Raw genomic sequence first — 21,269 nt, 5'->3', positions numbered from 1 at the left:
TCATTACCTTGAACATGAGGCGCAAATAATGCCGTATTTAATCAGACACTTCTATTTATGAATTTTGTTTTCCATGGCATACGTGTAATGCGGTAATGTAAGGTATGTAATCTCAGTAACAGACTGCATTCAAAAACAGAAATGAATTCCCAAACGTATTTCAGATGCAAATTCCACACCTCATTTGGTGTAATAGTTATTTGTGATCAAAGACTGTTAAAAAATGCAACAAAATAACTATATTTTCAGGCACTGAATCTTGTGTAGTCGCGTGTCAATAAATTTGAACGAGCAAAGTTCAAGGTTTAATGCGTTTTTATCAGCCCAATAACTTTGCAGCATTGGTTTCAAGCGTTCACTGTTCAAACTGATTATTTTTCCCCGCTAAATCAGGGTGCAACCTGCGGCCCGCGGGCCAAATGCGGCCCGCAAGAAAATATTGTGCGGCCCGCAGAGCAAGTTTTAATCTGATAAGTGCGAGTAGTTCCAATTCCTTTGCGTTATAGAGCATATACAACTGAGTCCAATTTATTATCCATGCTACTGACCTTACAAAGCCTTAACAGCTAAGTCGCGCGACGCGAACAAACGCATGTCAAAAGATCAATAACCAATAATTTTGTGCCTGCAATTATTAGAAAGCCTAGGTTAAGTGTAGATGCGGCCCGCGGTTACACCCAGTTATTTGTATCTGGCCCTCCTGTATTAAAGGTTATACACCCCTGCTCTAAATCACGAGATATTGAACTTTGCAATTCCGCTGAGCTGTTATTCAAGCTTTAATTTTGTAAACTTTTTATGCTATAAAATAAAAAATCATCGGCGTATAAACGTATTACATTTTCCCGCCATTTTGTTTTCTTTTATAGTCGGCGACAAACTTGAAGATTCGATGCTTTGTTTCGATAGAGCAACTTCCACGTAATTTCAATAATTATGCAATTCTGTTCCAAACTTGTCGTGGCTTTATATGAATATAAGCCACGCGAAATCACTTGCAACCATTGGGACGTAACAAGCTTAAATTATTACTTATTGCGTCGAACGTCATCCTGCGGTTAAACGGTTAATTTTATCCGGTTAACATGTTTCCAAATCGCCAGGCCTAGTTCAGATCTCCGCTCTAGAAGACTACTCGAATTCGATCTGCCCGTCTGTGTCTGTGTTGGACTGTTCCATATGTATGAAATTTCTCGCTTGATTATTAATGTCACCCTAGTATTGCGCGTTTCACCAGAAGTCCGAATTAGTATTGTGTGTACATGACAGAAGCGAGAATACGAATCAACTGTTGGGAAATTTTCAATTTTCTAACCAAAAATTAAGTCTAAAATGAATAGAAAGATAAATTATCAAATTGAGCTACAAACTCACATGCATAAGATCAAATTCATTTACTAACAAAAACCAACAACGTACTGCATGGGCCCGCTTCCCCCTGCCCACGTGGCTTGGACCAGACATCTTAGATCGCAGTTGGTTGAAAATGTCGCTTCTCCATTTTCAACTTGTAACCCCACCAAAAATGACTCGAAACAAAACGACAAATTATATCTACAAATATTTATTCTACTATAAGTGCCTAATTACTACGAAAAAAAAAACTAACACAACAAACAATACGAAGATTTATATCTAAAAATATTAAACCTAATAAGTGCCTACAAAATCTACTAAGTGCCTACAAAATTCTATATAATGTGGGTCACAAAACCTGATTTTAAAAGCCGAATTGAATTAAAAAAAAAGGCCAAATAATGATATACGTTGTAGAATTAAGAATACTATTCGTCAGTGTGAATTTAGACTAGAATTCAAAAAATATCCATACATGCATACACGTTTGATGCTCCTTATGCTATTTGTCATAAAAATAACCCAGAATTTGAGATTGCCACATAGCTCGGCTTTCAACCATCTCTAGAGATTTTAATCGCTTCTGAATTTCAATAAAATTGCTCAGTGTCCCTTGTATATTGTCTACTGGAGTTGTATAACCAAAATGATTGATTTTAATTTTTAAAGCGTAAAACCAAAAATCGGACAATAATTGAACTGAGACATTCATTTGGAAACGCACCACAGAACACGCAATTCAGTCAAAGTGAAAATTATAATGAACATATCCCATGTATGATAAATACCGCTAGATAGGAATATTCTGGAAACTAAGATGGGACTCGATCCCATGACCTCCCTCTGTTTGAAGGGCGCTCTCCCAACTGAGCTACATAGAATCCAGAATACCCCCCAAATAACAGATTTATCACACACAGGCGGTTCCTTTTAACTAACTCCTTTCCTGCCTCACATGAAACCAACAATTTGTTCGAAAATTTCAATCGACAATCAGTCAAAAATTTGCCCGAAATTTAAATTTTTAATCGCTTTTGAAGTTCAATGAAAAAAAACTAATTTTCCCCTGTATATTGTCTACTGAAGTTGTATAACCGAAATGATTCATTTTAATCTTCTAAGCAATAAACCATAAATCGGCCAAATATTGAAGTTTAACCCATACATTCATTTAGAAACGCAACCGCAGAACACACAATTCATCTGAAGTAAAAATCACAAAGAACATTGACCATGTTATAAAAAATACCGCTAAATAGAAATATTCTGGAAACTAAGATGGGACTCGATCCCATGACCTCCCTCTGATTGAAGGGCGCTCTCCCAACTGAGCTACGAAGAATCCCAAATATTTCAAAAATAGCAGATTAATTACTCAGGTTATTCCTTGTAATTCCATTCTTGTCTCGCGTGTTAACGTAAAACCAATGAAATTTTTGGAAATTCCAATGAACAATCGGTCAAAAAGTTGCACGAACATTTGATGGGACTCTCACCTCGCAGTTGAAAATCCTGGCAACATACAATCCGCACAAATGATAGGGAAAATTTTCAGAATTCAGCGCGACCGTAATTTAAAATCCAGAAATACGAAATTGATCCCCCGAATCGATTCAGATAAACTACAGATTGAAGTTTATATCAAATATGTTTTAATCCCCAAACCGAACGCTCACCCCGAAAGTGGAATGCCAACAAACAGCTTATTCAAATGCCAAACCCGGCCTCTCCGGGTCAGGTCTAATACCCTGGCGAGAGACCGTGGGCCCGTGGTTTGACACAAGAATAAGCCATTTTATCGTCTTTCCCTTTCACGGGATAAATGTCTGGTTTCAGTATCAGGCATATTCGAAATAGTTTTTAACCTACAATCATCTTATCAATATCGAGGAATAAATGAGAACAATCTAGCATCTGTACCCATATAAATGTCGTGTATCAATTCCGAAAAATTGGATATTACAACCAAAAAAATATTTCAGAACAAAGTTCCGAGCAAAATATCAAACCCAAATTCTGGAGCCGACGGTATAGTGACAAAAAACTCATATTCTGGTATGAAATTTCATGCCATTAGCAAAAATTCATTATTTTCTAATTTAATCTATAGCTATATTAAATTCATTGTTGGATTAAGGTTGCAATATGTGTGTTAAAAATAATACTTGAAATTGGAATTAACTTACTATACTAACATTTTAGATTTATCACTACAAAAAAAAAATAATTTAAATAAATTTAAAATCAGGTTTTGTGACCCACCCCTAAAATATAAAAACTATTTAAGCCTAAATAATACTATTTCTAAATTATAAAAAAAAAATAAATAAAAAAAAGTATTGCTGGAAAATTATTTGTTGGTGCCAGCAACGGTAACGGTGCTGGCGCCGCCAATAAGTCTTGGCGAGATCGGTCTAGGCGAGTTGAGCAAGGGAATTCCAGTAGACCTCTTAGCAGCAGCAACCTAAACATAAATTTATAAGTAGCAAAAATATATTTCTCCACGGATAAAGTTGAACTGATAAGACAGATCTATCTAGCGATGCTAAACTCTAAAATAAATCCAATCCTGCCTAAAAATCGTGTTTCGAATGCTTGAACCAAACTATGTCAATAAAGACCTATCATTTCTTTACCGGGCACCATTTAAAAATCTAAATTCCTGTTTGGACTACTTTAGAATTCCACAACGTTCTGTCGACTTGCAGGCGCATTTATTCTAAGCTCACACTTCTAACTTACTCGTCTAGCCTCAAGATATTTGTTCCTGTCCATCATATCTTCAACGTGCTTTGCCCATCTCATGGTAATATCAAGGTGCTCTTTCTGGTGTTCTGTCACTGTAGCCTTGAAACTAGCAAGTTCCTCTTTCAGTGCCTTGAGTGTAACAGTCAACGTATGATTTATTTTGGAATATAAGCATGTAACTTACTGTCCTGCCCGTTCTACGTTCAACTCATCATTTTTGCTTTTTGAAATCTCGCAATATACCAACTCAACTTAAGTTACTTCCTTTTAATTTTATTTGAAGAATGTATGTATATCTAGTTTAAGATTTGGTGTTCCCGTAGTATGTGAACCAAGATGACGGACATCGGAACGTAGTATGTGTAACAAGATAGGGTTAGGCCATAATTTTATTCCAATTTTAGTTTTATCACGAGGTTGGCGACTAGCCAAGTGACTGCCGTAGTCTTTGCGCCTTAAATTACGGCCTACCCCTAACCTGGCACACATACTACGTTCCGGTGTCTGCCACCTTGGTTCACATACTACGGGAGTACCGGAAATTTAATACAAACCCATAAACAATAACGAAGTGATCATGTTGTAAGATAAAAAGTAAAAAAAAACAGACCTTTTTTTCCTCAGCAATCATCTCCAACTTTGCCTCAAGCACAGCAAGTTTGGCATCAACAAGTTTAGTAGTGTTAACGGCCAGCAAGCGAAGGTTCTCAATCTGGTGAAAACATGGATATGATTTAGAAGCAGTGGTTCCCAATCTTACACAACCTATAAATTTCTCCCTTTGCCTTCCTAACTACTTTATTTATTCAATCTTTAATGGATCCTTGGATAGTGCTACGCACGCGCGTCTGGTCTGCTGTATTACCGCGATTCGATGGCCGAATGACATTTTCCCTAACTGATCGGTTCTTATCAATGATGGTCACCCTATGGCTATGATTCAGAGGCCGAATAACGTTCCGGTTTAACTTCAAATGCAGATTTACGCTCGGACGACCGCTATTTTCACAAGACACAATGCTAAAAATTTTGTACAGCACATTTTATTTTTCCGCGTGGGAAGAATTTTTGATTACTATGGCCCTCTCTATGGATGAGTCAGAAGCCGATGATTGCTTTTTCAGACTTAATAGATCCGCTTTGCGTGCAAATCCTTAGCTGAACCGTGCCAACCTCCCTGACTAACGAAATCAAGAACCACAAAACCGGATTTGTGCTATGGTAGCCCCTTTCTCCACAAGACCTGATATTAAAAATTGTTTGTGGCCGTGGGGCTTTTATTTTTTCGTGTAGAATGGATTTAAATGAGTATGGTCTAGCTTCTTACCGCGATTCGGAAGCCGAATGAAATTTTTACCCAACTCATCGGTTTTTATCTGATCATTATTGCGAAAATTATGATGAAGTAATCACAATATTTTATATGAGCCAGTTTAAAAATGATTTATAAACATTATATTTTTACGCGTGGGATAGTTTTGAATGAGTATGGCTCCTCTATAGTTATGAGGCAATGGTCGAATAGGCTATTATTTTTCTCCGACGGACCTAAAAGTTTCGATTTTAGTATAAATGCAAATAAGTGTTCTGGCAACCGCTTTATTCATAAAATTTAATGTTATGAATTTTGTATGTCAAATTTATTTTTCCGTGTGGGAAGGATTTTAATGACTATGGCCTGCTCCGTAGATGATGAGATCAGATAGTACTATTTCTAACTTCCGCATTTCTGCTTTGAGTATAAATTAGAATAACTCTGACAACCTGCTAACAAACAAGATGCTCTGACAAAAACAGTTTTGTGTCTGTGTAACAAAATCTCCAAGATCTGATATTGAGAATTGTTATTGGGACTTTTTTAATTTTCCCCGTGGGATGAATTTTCAATGGCTAAGATATACTAAAACTATATCGTTACAAGGTAAGTCGCGTAACACTATTATTAACTCAACAGTTGCGTTATGAATACAAATGCAGATTTATAACCAAACAAAAGCATCCATCATCAGAGGTAATGTTGAAAAAATTCCAAGTCACTTTTTATTTTTCCGCGTGGGATGGAATTTGAATGGCCAAGATATACTAAAATTATACCGTTACGAGTTAAAGTCGCGTAACACTATTATTTAACTCAACAGTTGCGATATGAATACAAATGCAGATTTATAACCTAACAAAAGCATCCATCATCAGAGGTAATGTTGAAAAAATTTCCAAGTCACATTTTATTTTTCCGCGTGGGATGGATTTTAAATGACTAACCTACACTGAAACTATACCGTTACGAGTAGAAAGTTGAATAACAGTAATATTCAATATAACAATTACGATATGAATACAAATGCAGGTTTATGCCCAAATGAAAGCACCCATCATCATAGGTGATGTTGAAAAAATTCCCAGTCATTTTTTATTTTTCCGCGTGGGATGGATTTTGAATATTCAGGATACACTGAAACTATACCGTTACAAGTTAAAATTCAAAAAAACACTATTATTCAACTCAACAGTTACGTTATGAATACAAATGCATAAATGTGTCCAACTGAAAGCATCACATCACAGGTAATGTTAAAAAATTCCAAGCCACTTTTTATTTTTCCGCGTGGGATGGATTTTGAATGATTAGAGTATACACTGAAACTATACTGTTACGAGTTAAAAGTTGAATAACATTATTATATAACTCAACAGTTACGATACGAATACAAATGCACATTTGGGCTCAAATGAAAGCATCCATCATCAGAGGTAATGTTGAAAAAAAATTTAAGTCACTTCATATTTTTCCGCGTGGGATGAATTTTCAAACCTGTGGTCTACTACCCTGTAGATATTTAGTATTGAAGGGGGGGTTTGGGGTTTGGGGGGTGGTCTCATTGATAATATGTATAATGAATATGTATGCAAAGCTAGTAATATCAACGCAACACCCCCCCCCCCCCCCATCACTAAATATTCCAGTAACCTAATCATAACTTACCTCCTCCTCGGATTTTCTGATGTGGTCAAACGCCATCATTCGTCCAAGTTCATTGATTACCATCTTCATACAGAAGAGCAATCTGAATACAAGGGGTGTGTGTTGTAGTAACCAGCACGGTACTGCCTATTCATTTAGTCAAATATACTTCATTGGTTACAAGGGTGCAACTGCAATGGGGTTGGATATATCTATATGGTCAGACAGGGGAGCCTACATGCCTACCGGTAGCCTAGTATGTCTACAAATCAGAAATATGTCTCTCACCCCTTCACGAAGATTGCAACATGCTTGCGGAAGACCACACACATCAACACAATTTGAACCAAAAGAAGAACTCTCGAAAGTACGAAGTCATTGCGAATATGTTCCAAAACTGCCATGTAGTCCGAAGAACTTCCTGCCGGAGCCAGGTATTCTAGACCCTCCATGAAGCACTCAACCAGCCCTTCACATGGTTTAGGTTCCGGAATGACCGGAACCACCTCCTCAACCACTGCAAATCCAAAGAACGGCAAGATAAACTCCAATAAAGCTTGTAAGAATTCCATCTTTACTCAGCGATATCAGTCGTGAAATAATATCTTTAATTGAATTACATTGTTACAAAATTGTAGATTTTGCTAAAATTATGACGTAACAATATCATTTTTACAAGTAAAGAGCATGATCGCGAAATTTAGTTTTTTCGATCCAGCTTATTACCGATCTTTTTTCTTTTTTAATAGTTTTAAATTAATTAAAGGGTGTTTTGTCTATTCACTATTGTTATTATTAATTATTTGGCGTCCCCTCAACCAGTACTCAGAACCGTAGACGTCCGAAAATAAGAATAATTTGCGAAAGCGTGAAATATAGCGAAGCAATCCGATAACACGCGATGCCACGCGAAACTATCCGACATTACGCGATGCAGATCCGGCCATTGTGTCGTAATGAACTGAATATATTCAGTTCCTTTCCGTATGATTGTGTACCGTACAAATTACTCATAAATAATTATAGCTACCGTATTAACTGGGGGGTTCCTGTGTGACGTACTAGCCGACTTATCTGATTTTTGTGTCTTCGCGCTGGTCGATCCATATTCGCGTAAAGGAAGAATGCTGCATAAAGAGTGAAGTCAACTATTCTAAGTCACAAGAGCTTTCTAGAAGTAATATATTCGATGTACGCCTAGCCTAGGCCACATGATACAACAGCCTTTTTATGCAGACTGTCGCATTGCGTTTTTGTAAAAGCACTGCGGCCACCAATAAGATCGAGGTCTTTTTTGAGCTATATTTAATAAATGAATTGGTTTTTATTGAGCACGCACAGCAAAATATTTAAATTTATTCAAACTTAATTTTATTCAAGTTTTCCTTATTTTAGTTTTCTTACAAGTTTGGTGATTAGCCAAGTGACTCCCGTAGTATTTGTACCTGAAATTATGGCCAAACCCTAACCTGGTACACATACTACGTTCCGGTGCCCGCCATCTTGGTTCACGTCCTTCGGGAATACCCAAATTTGTAGCCTTTCTGGCTAACATGGTATGTCCAGGGCTGGATTAACAATTCATTAAGCATAACAAGCACGTAGGTACCAAGAGAAAGGGGCACCACAGATATTTCCCAAGACAAATTTTCAATAATGCCTCAGTGTTTAAGGAAATGATTGGAGTTGGTCAGACGATTCATACCTCAATATTGGCCCAGTCAAAATAAACAGTATAATCTTTCAACCCTCTCCATAAATGTTTGTATGCATTAGAACTATTTCAAAAAACATCATGTTAATTAATCATAACTTGGCCTTCAGTCAGTAAGTAGCCTACTAAATACTGAAACTTATATATTCCATTTTAGATAACACTAGTTTAATAATTCTTTTACATAAAGGGCACCCAAGTCTTGCGTGCTTAGGACCTGAAAATGACACGATCCGATCCCGGGTATGTTGAATATTCTGTGGAACGATGACAGGACGTGGGGGCATGTTTTGAAATATGATCAAGATATGCTTCCATTCGTTCTGGGAGAACCATACCTAAATGGGTGGAATTGCATGTACTAGAATATCTGTAAGTGACTATACTTACAAATTACTGGTGACGGCTGGATGAATTCTAACTGTGAGATTACAGCTCTGATTCACAGGACTGGACTATGATCAGACTTAAGTGGGATATTACCGATAACAGTATAACGGACAACAGACAGACAAACTATGCTGAAGGGGGTATACATGCAGAAAAATTTTAAATCTCAAAGGAAAGTTAAACACATTAATATTAGTCGTTCAAATGCATTCGGTTCCGAGGAAACTATATTGTTTATTCCGCAAAATTGTTTTCACGAGTGCAATGCAATGAAAAGTCATCTTAAGAAACAGTTAGAAATACATGTCCTCAAATTTACTTTCTGTGGAAGGTATTTTTTGAGTGAAAAACTACTGGAAAAGCATCAAAAAATTCAATTACAAACAGAAAACAGAAAGAAATCATTCAAATCATGCCTGAATGAACAAATTAAACATTGCAAAGTTGACTTCATGCAATGAATCCTACAACTTCGATATTTCCATCAAATTGCAATCTTAGTCGAGTTTTCCATACCAGCCCTGTAGTATGTAACATTTAGATATGATGATTGGTATGAATATAAAATTTACCACTTTTGGTGCTGCAAAAATTAGCTGCATTATAATTTCCTTGCCTGATTCAGATTCTTCTATGTCAGCTATTCTTATGCTTTATTTGTTATCTGTTATCTGATGACAGGAAATGTAGGAAATCTTATTGATTTAGTATGCAAAATATATACATATTTTTTAAATCAAAGTGCGCCATTTGAATGATTAATATCCCCAGCACATTCCTGGCGACACTGAAGTCGCATTCTGGCATGCTAGTAATTCCTCATTCTATTTATTATAAATATATAAAGCTCTGTAATAGGTATCATAATTAGAAATAAAGAGACCGGTTATAACATTTTGCACTTTGTTTTCATTTTCCACTGTTAGTCTTTTTCTTTACCATATGCTGTTGGTTTTCGAGTTTCTTTTCATTATACCTGCACTGTTGGTGGTTTGGCACTATTTCTTTTACAAAGAATTTTGTCTGAAAGAGAGATAGATATTGAATAACTTTTTACGAGCTGTTTTTGTCAGTCGCTCTTAACGAGGCTTTGCAGGAGTAGAATTATGTGAAGAGCATAATCAAGTCTTTGCTGACGCATTTCCTGCCGCATAAAAAACAATATCATGGTATATTGCACGGAATACTGTACTGTCTACTGAAATGACTTTTCTAAATTTTCGAGTTAAAAATTTGGGTACTTCTGAAGTATGCGCACCAACCTGAACCCTAACCTGGTACACAACCTGAGTTCAGGTTGTGCGCCATCTTGGTGCGCATACTTCAGGAGCTCCAAAATTTGTTATGAACTATATTTGGAGAAAAATTATCCGTCGAAAAAGTGGGCTGTTTTCACAAATGGCCTACGTCGACTGTTGCATGTAAATTTCCGTATTCCTTCCGATTTACCCATCCTTTTGCTTATTCTGGCTGCGCCTATGGACGTATTTCAACCTACGCTTCGATTGCACCTCCCCTGGCCATTTAAAACACCACCGACCGCCTCCGATCAAAATACCGAAAAATAAAATGTTCCGTTTACGGTTTTAGGGTGCGGGCTAGGAATGAAGATTGTGCCTGAAATTTAAATTCTCAAATAATTCCAAACCCGAACCGCAATTGGATAATTACTGATTTTTCAGAGCGTGATATTTTTCTCACAATCCACATTTTTGCATTAGTGGCGGGAGCTTTGTATAAAAGATTCGTATTTCGCAAAATTTCGAATATATAAATTATAAACAGATCAATCCTGTGGCGATTAACCGATTTTTATTATGTAGACATTTTTCAAAATTTTCCATTGTTTTGATCATTGAGCTGAAGTAATAAACCTTCCATACCTCGTGTATCGGGAGCGAAAACATTACATTTTTACAAAGTAAGATTACCCGTTCTCCCTGTGCGTTCGTTAACAAGCCAACGGCAAACGACAATAGTCATTTTGATCCATTGTAAAAGGTATAGATAATACAACAAAAATAAATATATTGGAAATAATGTTGCCATTAATATAAATAATACTGGCGTTTTCTATGTACAGTTCCTAAAGGTTTATGACTTCAAGCAAAACATACACTGAATTGCCTGAATGCTTCGCGGGTCGCACGAAATCCGTTGGTGGGTCGCAAATTCGTCACCTCCGTTTTAGGTAATTAACTCGTAGGTATTCCTTATTTCCAACTAAAAACACACTAGCATCGCCGCACTTTTTACCTTCGACCCTTAGATGTTGTGCACCCCTAACCCAGACCCTTGGGGTAAATAATATAAAACGAATCTACAATTTAAATTATTTTAAGCGTCGCTGGTTGAATGATAGATTGAAATAATTAGCGGTCAATCAAATTTAAAAAAGACGAAACTTCGCCACCATTTTGATCATGCTATAGGTTACGGTTACGCAATAGACTACAATACATGTGCGAAGAAAACGAATTGTTTAATTAAACGATAAAATTATAATCTCGATGGGTGGGAGTGCAAAGAAACGAGTTATGAACGTCGTGTGGATAAATGTTTAGATTTTTCTGGTGTACGAGTGGTTTTGGTAAAGGAACTGAATATTTCGGGGAAACAAAATAAATTGAAATTTCATTGATGCCGAGTTTTATAAGAAACTCCGGTGGAATAATCGTTGCTAAGTTCGTCATAGTTGAACGATTTTTATTTGGCCCAAACCTATATATTTCAGGAAGTTTTCAATGACCAAGTGATTTGTTAAATTCAAACAGATTTTGGATATTGTGAGCTGTTTATCGGGATTTCTCACGTAAATCAGAATCTAGACGAGAATTTGGGACGATGTTCATTTGGATATATGTGATAGTTTGAATAGAATGCGCGTATTGTAAACACCATCTGGGAGTTGTATGCTGTTTATTGGAATTCCTTATGTCACTCAAAATCTTTTAATCATTTAGAAAAATATTTACTATGATATGATGAAGACAGGTGGATATGAGAAAATATTATTTGTTATTTCAATCGTTTTCCCACAATATATCAACAATGTTTGAACCAGCTAAAGCCGCAGTTTTCGAAGACTCAACATTCGATTCGCACGATCGAATTTCTTCAGAAAATAAAAACGTATTTTAGAGAATGTTTATGTAGATTTGACGGATTGAATGAAAGGCGTCGTATTTTCAATGTTGAAAAATATAAGCGGGAATTCAAAATATTGAAAAACATAACAACGTGAGTCGATTAAAGCTGTACTAATATCAGCGCACTCTCAATAGTGTTTATTTATTTGAATGGGATTGAATGTGACAACACAACTATTCACTTTCTTTGACTGGAGCTTATAAATCTGGACCAATTGTTAAGAAATTTCATATGTGAGACATATTATTCACATGACTTAACAAAAAAGTAAAAGTAGTAGGATAGTCAATTTTTGACAGTTGAAATAAGAGCAAAATTAGTTCATAGTGAGACTTCAGTAGTCATAAGAGTGTATGAACCTTATTATTCATACAGTATTTTTAAAAACTGTAACCCTTTTCAAACCGTTTGTGTAATTTATCACAATTTCGAATTCATCAGATTTTTTTCAGGTTCTATTAAGTAAATTTAGCGATAATCGGGCATCACATGAATGCATTGGAGTGAAAATTAAAAAAATTGCGATCTGTCAAATAACACAATAAGAAACGGGCCGTTCTGTGGAGGCAAGTTTACACGTATCTTTATATCAGATACCAGTAGTTGACCAGTTCTGAAAATTTTATTTACTCGATTTTGGGAACAGGAGTTGAGTAGTTTTTTAAATCCCGAGGTTTGAATTAGGTCGAGTCACTGGTTACCCGAGTGTAGGGTTTGAAGTCAGGTCAACCACTGAGTTAAGTCTCACTAGCGATTAGTTGATCACGAGTCCTTCGTTCCATTTAGATGATTCGTGTCATTCTGAGTATTTGAGAAATGGCCACTCGATCTGGTTTCGAGTTGAGTCAAAATGTTTTCCAGTCTGAATCAGGAATCGATTGTAAATGTTTTCAGACTCCACAGGCTGTATCAAAGACATTTAGACGTTCATAAAACGAAATATTGTCGTCTAGTGCAGGGATGTCCAACCCGCGGGCCGCATGCGGCCCACAGGAAGGATTCGTGCGGCCCACTTTAAGTTTTTATATAAATACGGACATACAAACATATTTAACATAAAAATTTCCTGGTGTGATATCAAATCTCACTAGAATTTAGGATATAATTTCAGGCGACTCCGCCATAAGAAAAGCGTTGTTGAGCGTCACAGAACATGATTTTAGAGCGGGCTAAAGCGTGCAACATCTGTGTCGATACAATTGTGAAGTCATTAGGGTTGAAGTCGAGCCGGTACTGTGTTCTATCGATGTTGTATCACGAAAACAAATCCACCAGTATGTCTGGAGCAAATTAGATGAAGATTGAGGATGAAAATCAGAAATATCAAAAGGATTGGGAAGAGTTGTAAGCAACGATGTATGCCTAATATGCCATAAATCTGAGAGCTTGAAGTCGTATAATTTGAAAATTATGAAGTCGAAGCATAGGAGTACACTGACGTACGAAAATTTGACAAGCCAGTTAGTTACAATGTGCGGTATCAAAACTATCCGTTGATATTGAACAGTTGAGCAATGACAATCAAAAGCAAGTTTCGAACTATTTGAAGAGAAAAATTGTTGATTTTATTTTTTTTTACACCAATGCATGTGAATTTTGCATAAAATTTGAGTTGAATTTCATTGTCTTTGTGTGCATCTTGTGTTCAGAAATCCGCAAATATGTTGTGCAATATTGCGTATGATTTAGCGACGCTCAAATTCTAACGTAAATCGGAATTGGATGGCTATTTAAGTTTGGTAAAAACGTTTGCGGCCCGCAATGAATTTCCCCATGTGAAAGTGACCCGCGACACTAAAAAGGTTGGACACGCCTGGTCTAGTGAATAAGCTTGAGGACTCAAACGCATTTCAAGGTTTGGTCGATCCGAAGATTTGCCATTAACGAGCAACAATGTAATCTTTTAGATAAATGAACATAACCATGGTTAGCTATTCCTTGCTTATATGCATTCTTTGCATGACTTCAACACAAGCTCAAAAGCATATACTTTCTCCTCCTTACACTTGCACTACAACAACAACACTATGTCAACCTGGAAAAACCACAGAACATGCTACGTCGACACTTCGAACATCTACATCTCAGGGAAGACCAGGAAAACGAGGAATGAATGGATTGCCTGGAATAAAAGGAGAAAAGAGAGAATCTTGTCAGTGTGACATTGTTGATGAAGAGGCAATGAGGGACATGAGAAGGAAAATGGATAAAATTGAAACAGAAAATCGAGAAATGAAACAACAAATTCAGGATCTCGAAACAACAAATATTCAGATGAATCGAACTATCAGAAATTTGGAAGGTAAGTATTTACAAAGATCTAAATTAATCAGATAAACTCCCGCAATGAGCAAACTTAGTCGAAATATCTATATGCATGGATTCTACTCTGAACTGGTAATTTATAGCTGAAACAAAATACTCTTCTACACTATTAATCGATAATGTTTCTCTGTCGAGTTTAGTATAAGCGCCAAGATGTTCGATCACTATATCCGAAAGTCAAATTAAAACTGGCCTAACACGTTAATAAATATTAACTAGATTAAGTATTTTTTTTTCATTCTTTTGTCGATATTGAAAATTTGCTTGGGGATATTTACATTATTTGTACTTTTGTTATTTGTACTTCAAAACATTTTTAGTTGGAAAGGTTGATTTCCTTTTTCCATCAAGTTGTGACCAAAATGGGACGGATGAAAAAATATATCCATGGAGAAAGGAAGGAAACTTCAGACCTGCTACAGTAAATTGCGAACTATATTCAGTGAATGAAGATGGATGGATTGTAAGATTTTTTTAGTTTTTACTTTCTTTGTTGACTTATTGCATTATTCTGATCTTGCTAGAATGACGCATGGTCAATTAATTTCGATATCGACCAAATCATCAAATATCAAAAGTGCTCTTTGTTCATTACCCACCCATGATGCATTCGTTTCAATTATATTGTTCGTCAATCATTCGCTCTAATGTCTAAACCAAGCTCTAAATACACGACTAGTTGTCTTTGTAGCGGCTTATTGTGCCCGTCTCCCTGGGTTTATAGAAGCTAGTAATAGAGCGTGATTTATAGCAATATATAGCACAACTTGGCATAAAACTTAAAAACCGGTAAAATTAGACAACTTTTAGTATGCAAAGAAAATACAAAGTTCGGAATGCCCTTATAATTTTAATGAATTTTGTGAAATTTATTTTTATTTTACAAATTATATAAGTAATACAATTATATCTTCCAGACAATTCAGAGACGGCAAGATGGATCAATCAGGTTTCATGACAGAAACTGGGAAAGTTATGCCAGAGGTGTTGGAGATAAAAATGGAGAATTTTGGCTTGGTACGTGTGACGGCCTATTTAGGTCGGGGAATTACAAAGAAATTACTTTGATTGACCGGTCAACCACTGTCAGTGTCAAACGTGCAATATGAAACAATGTTGCCTTGCTTTATATATGATATAATGGTAAATTAGGCTCGTTTCGTTGCAATTCTCAAGCATGTTTGTCTAAAAGTGCCTTGGTATTACTCGAAATTGTCCACGGTTACTAGTTACTCTGCTTGAATAATTGTTTTACACAAATCTGCAAACAGTCTAAAAAAGTATTCAAATAAACAGATTCAAAAAACAAATATAGCTCACAGTCATTCAAATACGATCAATAGGTTAACGATTCCTAGCTTTGTGGCCATTATCTCATTACTCATTAATTTGCATCTTAAGTTGTTCCAAACTTAAGCCTATAACGTAAAATCAATTATAATCCAAATCAATTTGTCTTTAAGTTTGCATATAGGGTACATCTAGGGAAATTCAATATACCTGTAAGGTTGATAAACCAAATATGAGATTCCTCATCATTGTGACGTTGATGTTTTCAAACCAAGCTCAGCCACCTCGGCCTATCAAGCACCTAGCTTACCCTATTCATTTCAGAATGAGGTTCAGTGAATAGACCTATAGATGTTATCTTAATAATAGTTTAATGTGCTTATTACTGTATAACACTGCTCGTCAACCGGGTGTATAGTACACCCCAGGGGGTACCTAAAGGTTTGAAGGGTGTACCACGTCGATAGGGTGTACCAGGGATGTGCCGTGTCAAATTTTGTAAGGTACCCACTATCACACGATATGCTTCTAACCCAAGAAAAACTTTGGATGGCTGCTAGTTGTCAAGATATTTTTTGACTTGCAAAATTGTCTTATCTAACGGCAATATTTAAAATCACAAACCAGTTAAAATTATCGAGGGGAGAAGTGATATTTTTGAAGCTAGTAGCAAGATTGAGTCTTTTAAAATGAAATTGAAGGTTTGGCAGAATAATGTATCAAATTATGATTTTTCCGATTTAGAATGTCTAGAATATTTCATTGAGACTCGTTGATGGGAAAATGGAAACGCAGACGTGAAAACCAAGATGTTTCCCCGAAAATAAGACCTAGCCTGGATTTTTAAAATGATTCTTATATAAGCCCTTCCCCTAAAATAAGTCCTAGTCGATAGCGCGAATTTTATTTTGACCTATTCGATAGCAAGACACCTACACGTTTCAAATGCATGACTAATAATCTATATTTAGCAGTTCCAATTACTTTAAATAAAGACGTGATATTTATGAGTAAGCTTATTTGAAAATCTCGCAATTCTCTACTTTGTAATTTTGCTTTTAATAAATCAAAATAAAAGACATCCCCCCAAAATAAGTCCTAGTGATAATTTTAGAGAGAAAATTGAAATAAGACCGTCTTATTCTCGGGGAAACACGGTAAGCATTTTGATGTGCTACTGCTAAACTTCGGAGCCTATATTCCGGATGTTGAATATCAGAATCTTGGTTCTCTAATATGAGTCGTTCAGTCATTCACAAGTGAAAAAGTTGCTCTTGAACACATAACTGATGAACTGCGTGAATTACATTCAAATCTTGTACAAAGGGCAGAGTTCAAAACATATAAAAAATGCAACTAATTTTAGGCAGCAATATTAGAATTTACCGAGTATCGCAATCTTTCACAAAAGGCTGTGACCATTCTCTTACGAATAGCCTTTATACGACATACCTTTCCGAACAAGGGTTGTCTGCATTCATTGAAATGAAATCCAAAAGGACGGGTGGTGTGTACCAGATTTTGAGAATTGGTTGAAAGAGTGTACCATTACAAAAAAGGTTGACGAGCACTGCTCTATAACCCAATCCATATTATCTAATATATTTATGCTCACTGGAATAGTGAAATACCATGAATTTGACAAATTTTTCATGTTTTTCAGGTCTTCGAACAATTCATCAACTGACAACATCGAGAAATTATAAACTTCGTATTGATATGAGACAAAAATCTGGTACAGCATATTACGCAGAATACAGGTAAAGGCACCATATATTTATAGCGTTAACGGCACTAAAGTTTTTTTATCCAACTTTCTTCACTGTCTCTCTACAATCGTATTCGTTCTCACAAAAACATCGGTCACAATAGTATCAAGCAAAGTTTTCGGACTTATTTCGCGGCCACTAATTCCTGGGAATTCTTTCAAAATTATAGTTGAACTCCTTGTGGATTGTTTACCCCAATATCACGTTGTCGTTGTGTTGTTGTCTGCTAGCGAGTAATGAAAAAAATCGATTTTTGATGGAGGGAGACAGTAGAAGGCTATTGCGTTTATTTTTTTTTTGAACTTCCTCTGAGTCATATTAAACCCGATATTTCATTAAAAACATTTCTGTTACATTTTAGTTGTAGTAAAACATTATGTACGAATTGCTTGTTCGCGGATCTTTACAGCAAACTCAGTGCTATCCGATGGGCTTTCAATATATTTGAGCGTTGCTCTCTTGTTTGTGTTATAGAGTTTAAATATTAAATTGTAATCTAATCTTATTTTTATCATGTTTGAACTATATTTCTATTTCAGCACATTCGAAGTAGGAAGTGAAAAGTCAAAGTTTCAGCTGACAATCTCTGGATATTCTGGTGATGCTCGAGACAATATGTTGTATCATAATCATCGATATTTTTCCACTTATGATGTAGACAATGACTCACGAGGAAATGGAAATTGTGCTCGCAGTCGCGATGGTGCCTGGTGGTATGGGAATTGCGAGAGTTCCAACCTGAATGGAAAATATGACAGTTACTTTCACTGGGGATCTTATCTCTCGTTCAGTGAAATGAAGATTCTCCCGATGTAAATAATCATCACAGGTGTTCAAGCAACTTCAACGTAGAGATTCTCAAATTCGAAAACAACTTTGTGATTTACTATGTTTTAGACTGAAAATTCAAAACACGAGTAGAAAATCTGCGATGTAATCCTGAACGTGTTTTCATGATTGTATTAACCTATTCCAAACTTTTAGTTTTATAGCAACACGCATTGAATTGTACGAATTTGGAAAGTCGTAATTTATATTTGATCAAATAATACCAATTGCTCAATGCTACTACTGTAGTAATTTTTATTTACCTCATCATTTAAAACATACCGTGTAGAATTTCAATAGAATTAACATAGATTTTAAAGCAAAATTAGAAATTTCAATGTAGATATGTTTGAAGTATGGAGCATTGAAAAAATATTAAATTCACCAGTTAATTAGATAATACGATTAATAGAACTCAGTAATATATATGTGAAAAAGAGGAATCCCTAAACACATGAAGACGAAGGTCGTGCATTTGTTCTGGTACGACAATGTCTGAGAGCACAAAATTTACCAAAAAGATTGATAAACCAGCGGAAGAAAAATTGCTTCCTCCGATTAAAATATATTGAAATATCGGGCCCCATAGGACTCGGAGAAATCATAAAAAAAATGTAATAGTCTCTTAGCAACTTTTCGCATTTGGAATCAATATTTGGATTCGATTTACCTATAGATTAAAGTGATATTTCGGATCTTCTGTACACAGCCCTCCATTAATGCAAAAAGATTTGAGAAAAACACCCCTTCCACGTTTTAAAACAACAAATTAGTAATCGTCCAGTTGCGATTAGGAATGATTAGAAATTTACGATGCATTGCCCCAACCTTGTGCCAACTGTGTTGGCATTGCACGTGGTACATCTTAGGTTTAAATCCTGTCATGTGTTGTGACTTTGTGTAACGTGTCGAGAATACGACGTTCTGGTTGGCTGCTTTGTAAGTCCAGGTGTGTGTGACGTATTCATGTCTATGCCGATCACACCACTAAACGATAGACATATAAAAGCTTTTGAACTGTTACTGTTCAACTGTTTTAAACTGATTGTATCTTAATTTAAACAAATAATACAAACGTATTATTACAAATCTCATGCGCGCCACATCACCCAGGGTGTAATAAATTGGGTAGGCGGTGCCGAGCCGTAAAGATTCCCCTTTTTCCACAAATATAACGAAGAACGTGAATAAGCGTCTATAAAAAAATCGCGTTCATTCACGAGATCTTAGTTAGTATGATGCCTATTGAAAGTACTCTGTATACTTCAAACACTTCTAAAGTCATTTTTATCAGTCAATCAAGATTCTAACCCGAGTTGAATTACTATAACCTTTGAATGCTTAACCCCGCCTTCAGGAAACATTGATAAAATGAATGAACCAGGTGAAGCTTTTGGTAACATTCATGAATATGAACAAGTTATCATTATATTGTATCCACTATTTGAATGTATTAAAACTATGTAGTGTGAATTGGTTTTCATTCGGGCTTCATAAACTCTATAGTAGGCTTGAGTGATAAAATTTTGATAACTCACTAATACCAGGTTTCCTCATTCCAGAAAACCATGCCGGATTTATTTATAAGTTTTAAAACACGATCGGGTTCACTGATTATCACGACATTCTAAGAACAGGTTCGAACGAACCCTTGCAAAGAACCCCACCTCTGCCGTTTTTAAAGTTCATGATTTATTTATGTTTCTCCCTCAAAATACTGATTAAATCGACACCAATGCCATTTCTAGTCAAAACGATATTTTCACCCAAAAAACTTGGATGAAATGTCGAGACGGGAAGATTTTAGTCCAGTTCCTAATAATAGTAGCTTGGTTACGTAGCGTTGGTAATCAGTGGCTGCTTGAATAGTACTTAATGCGGAGCGAGCGTGTGAATGCGGGGTATAACGAAAATTTTTTTTCCTATTTCTCGATGTTTCTCTTGTGATGCTTATATGCTTTTCCGCTGTAAGATGTGGAGGTTCTAGGCCAGGGGTGACAAACCCATTTGCTATCGCGGGCCATTTTGTCAGTCACCAACAATTTAGTCGTACTAGATTGATACCTGTTAATTTTCATCAATAGAAACAAATAACAGACGAAAGTACTGAAATCCACGCATCCAGCTGAAGATATTTAATGATATATGGCAGCATAAAAGAAAAGATGAAGTTTGTATAATTCGTACCATCTCAATAATACGAATCAAACTAGATATAATCGGGCAGATTGAGAGAGTTTTTTATGGCTGTGGATTGCCTTGATATTTCATAATAATGTTCTCATTTTGTTGAAGCAACCAAGCACACAATTAAATTAATAAAGCAAGACATCATGAATAGACTCGTAGGAGTCATCAATTAAATACTTTGCGCAACTGAAAAATCATAATTCGATAAAAAGAGGCCGGTTCTTTTAGCGAGTGGCGTAATCGTTGTTTGTATGCATTTTGAAGTATGTCCAATCATTTATTAATCGTATCAAAATAAATTATACATTCTGAGATTTTATTGTAGATTTTCCGTTTTTTCCACAGCGATATCTTGGACATCGATATCTCGCAACAGGGTGATACCATGAGAACAATTAAATTAATATTACAAGACACTCAAAATGCTCGTATTGACCGTGGATTGAATATTTTAAGTTTAAACAACAGAAAAAAATGGGTGACTATTTTCACAAGTGGCCTGCAACGACTGTTGCATGTAATTTCCGGCTTCTTTCCGATTTACCCC

General features: G+C 35.9%; 2 protein-coding genes across 2 annotated transcripts; one reads left to right on the top strand and one right to left on the bottom strand.

Moving 5' to 3' along the window:
• Positions 1-1,548: 1,548 nt before the first annotated feature.
• Positions 1,549-7,669, bottom strand: LOC120348183 (uncharacterized). The gene is made up of 5 exons (XM_039418307.2): positions 7,355-7,669; positions 7,088-7,169; positions 4,715-4,816; positions 4,099-4,233; positions 1,549-3,820 (listed from the first exon to the last, which is right to left on the bottom strand). The coding sequence occupies exons 1-5, from the start codon at positions 7,636-7,638 to the stop codon at positions 3,707-3,709; spliced, it is 717 nt and encodes a 238-aa protein (XP_039274241.1). The 5' UTR covers positions 7,639-7,669; the 3' UTR covers positions 1,549-3,706.
• Positions 7,670-13,642: 5,973 nt separating this feature from the next.
• On the top strand, positions 13,643-19,999 carry LOC120348008 (fibrinogen-like protein A). The gene is made up of 5 exons (XM_078118191.1): positions 13,643-14,622; positions 14,966-15,108; positions 15,563-15,662; positions 17,599-17,695; positions 18,244-19,999. The coding sequence occupies exons 1-5, from the start codon at positions 14,232-14,234 to the stop codon at positions 18,518-18,520; spliced, it is 1,008 nt and encodes a 335-aa protein (XP_077974317.1). The 5' UTR covers positions 13,643-14,231; the 3' UTR covers positions 18,521-19,999.
• Positions 20,000-21,269: the final 1,270 nt, after the last annotated feature.

Source organism: Styela clava, chromosome 11, assembly GCF_964204865.1.
Source record: "Styela clava chromosome 11, kaStyClav1.hap1.2, whole genome shotgun sequence".
NCBI classification, from domain to species: Eukaryota; Metazoa; Chordata; class Ascidiacea; order Stolidobranchia; family Styelidae; genus Styela; species Styela clava.
Note: the sequence above shows the minus strand (reverse complement) of the source record. Positions and strands in the feature narration are given on the sequence as shown.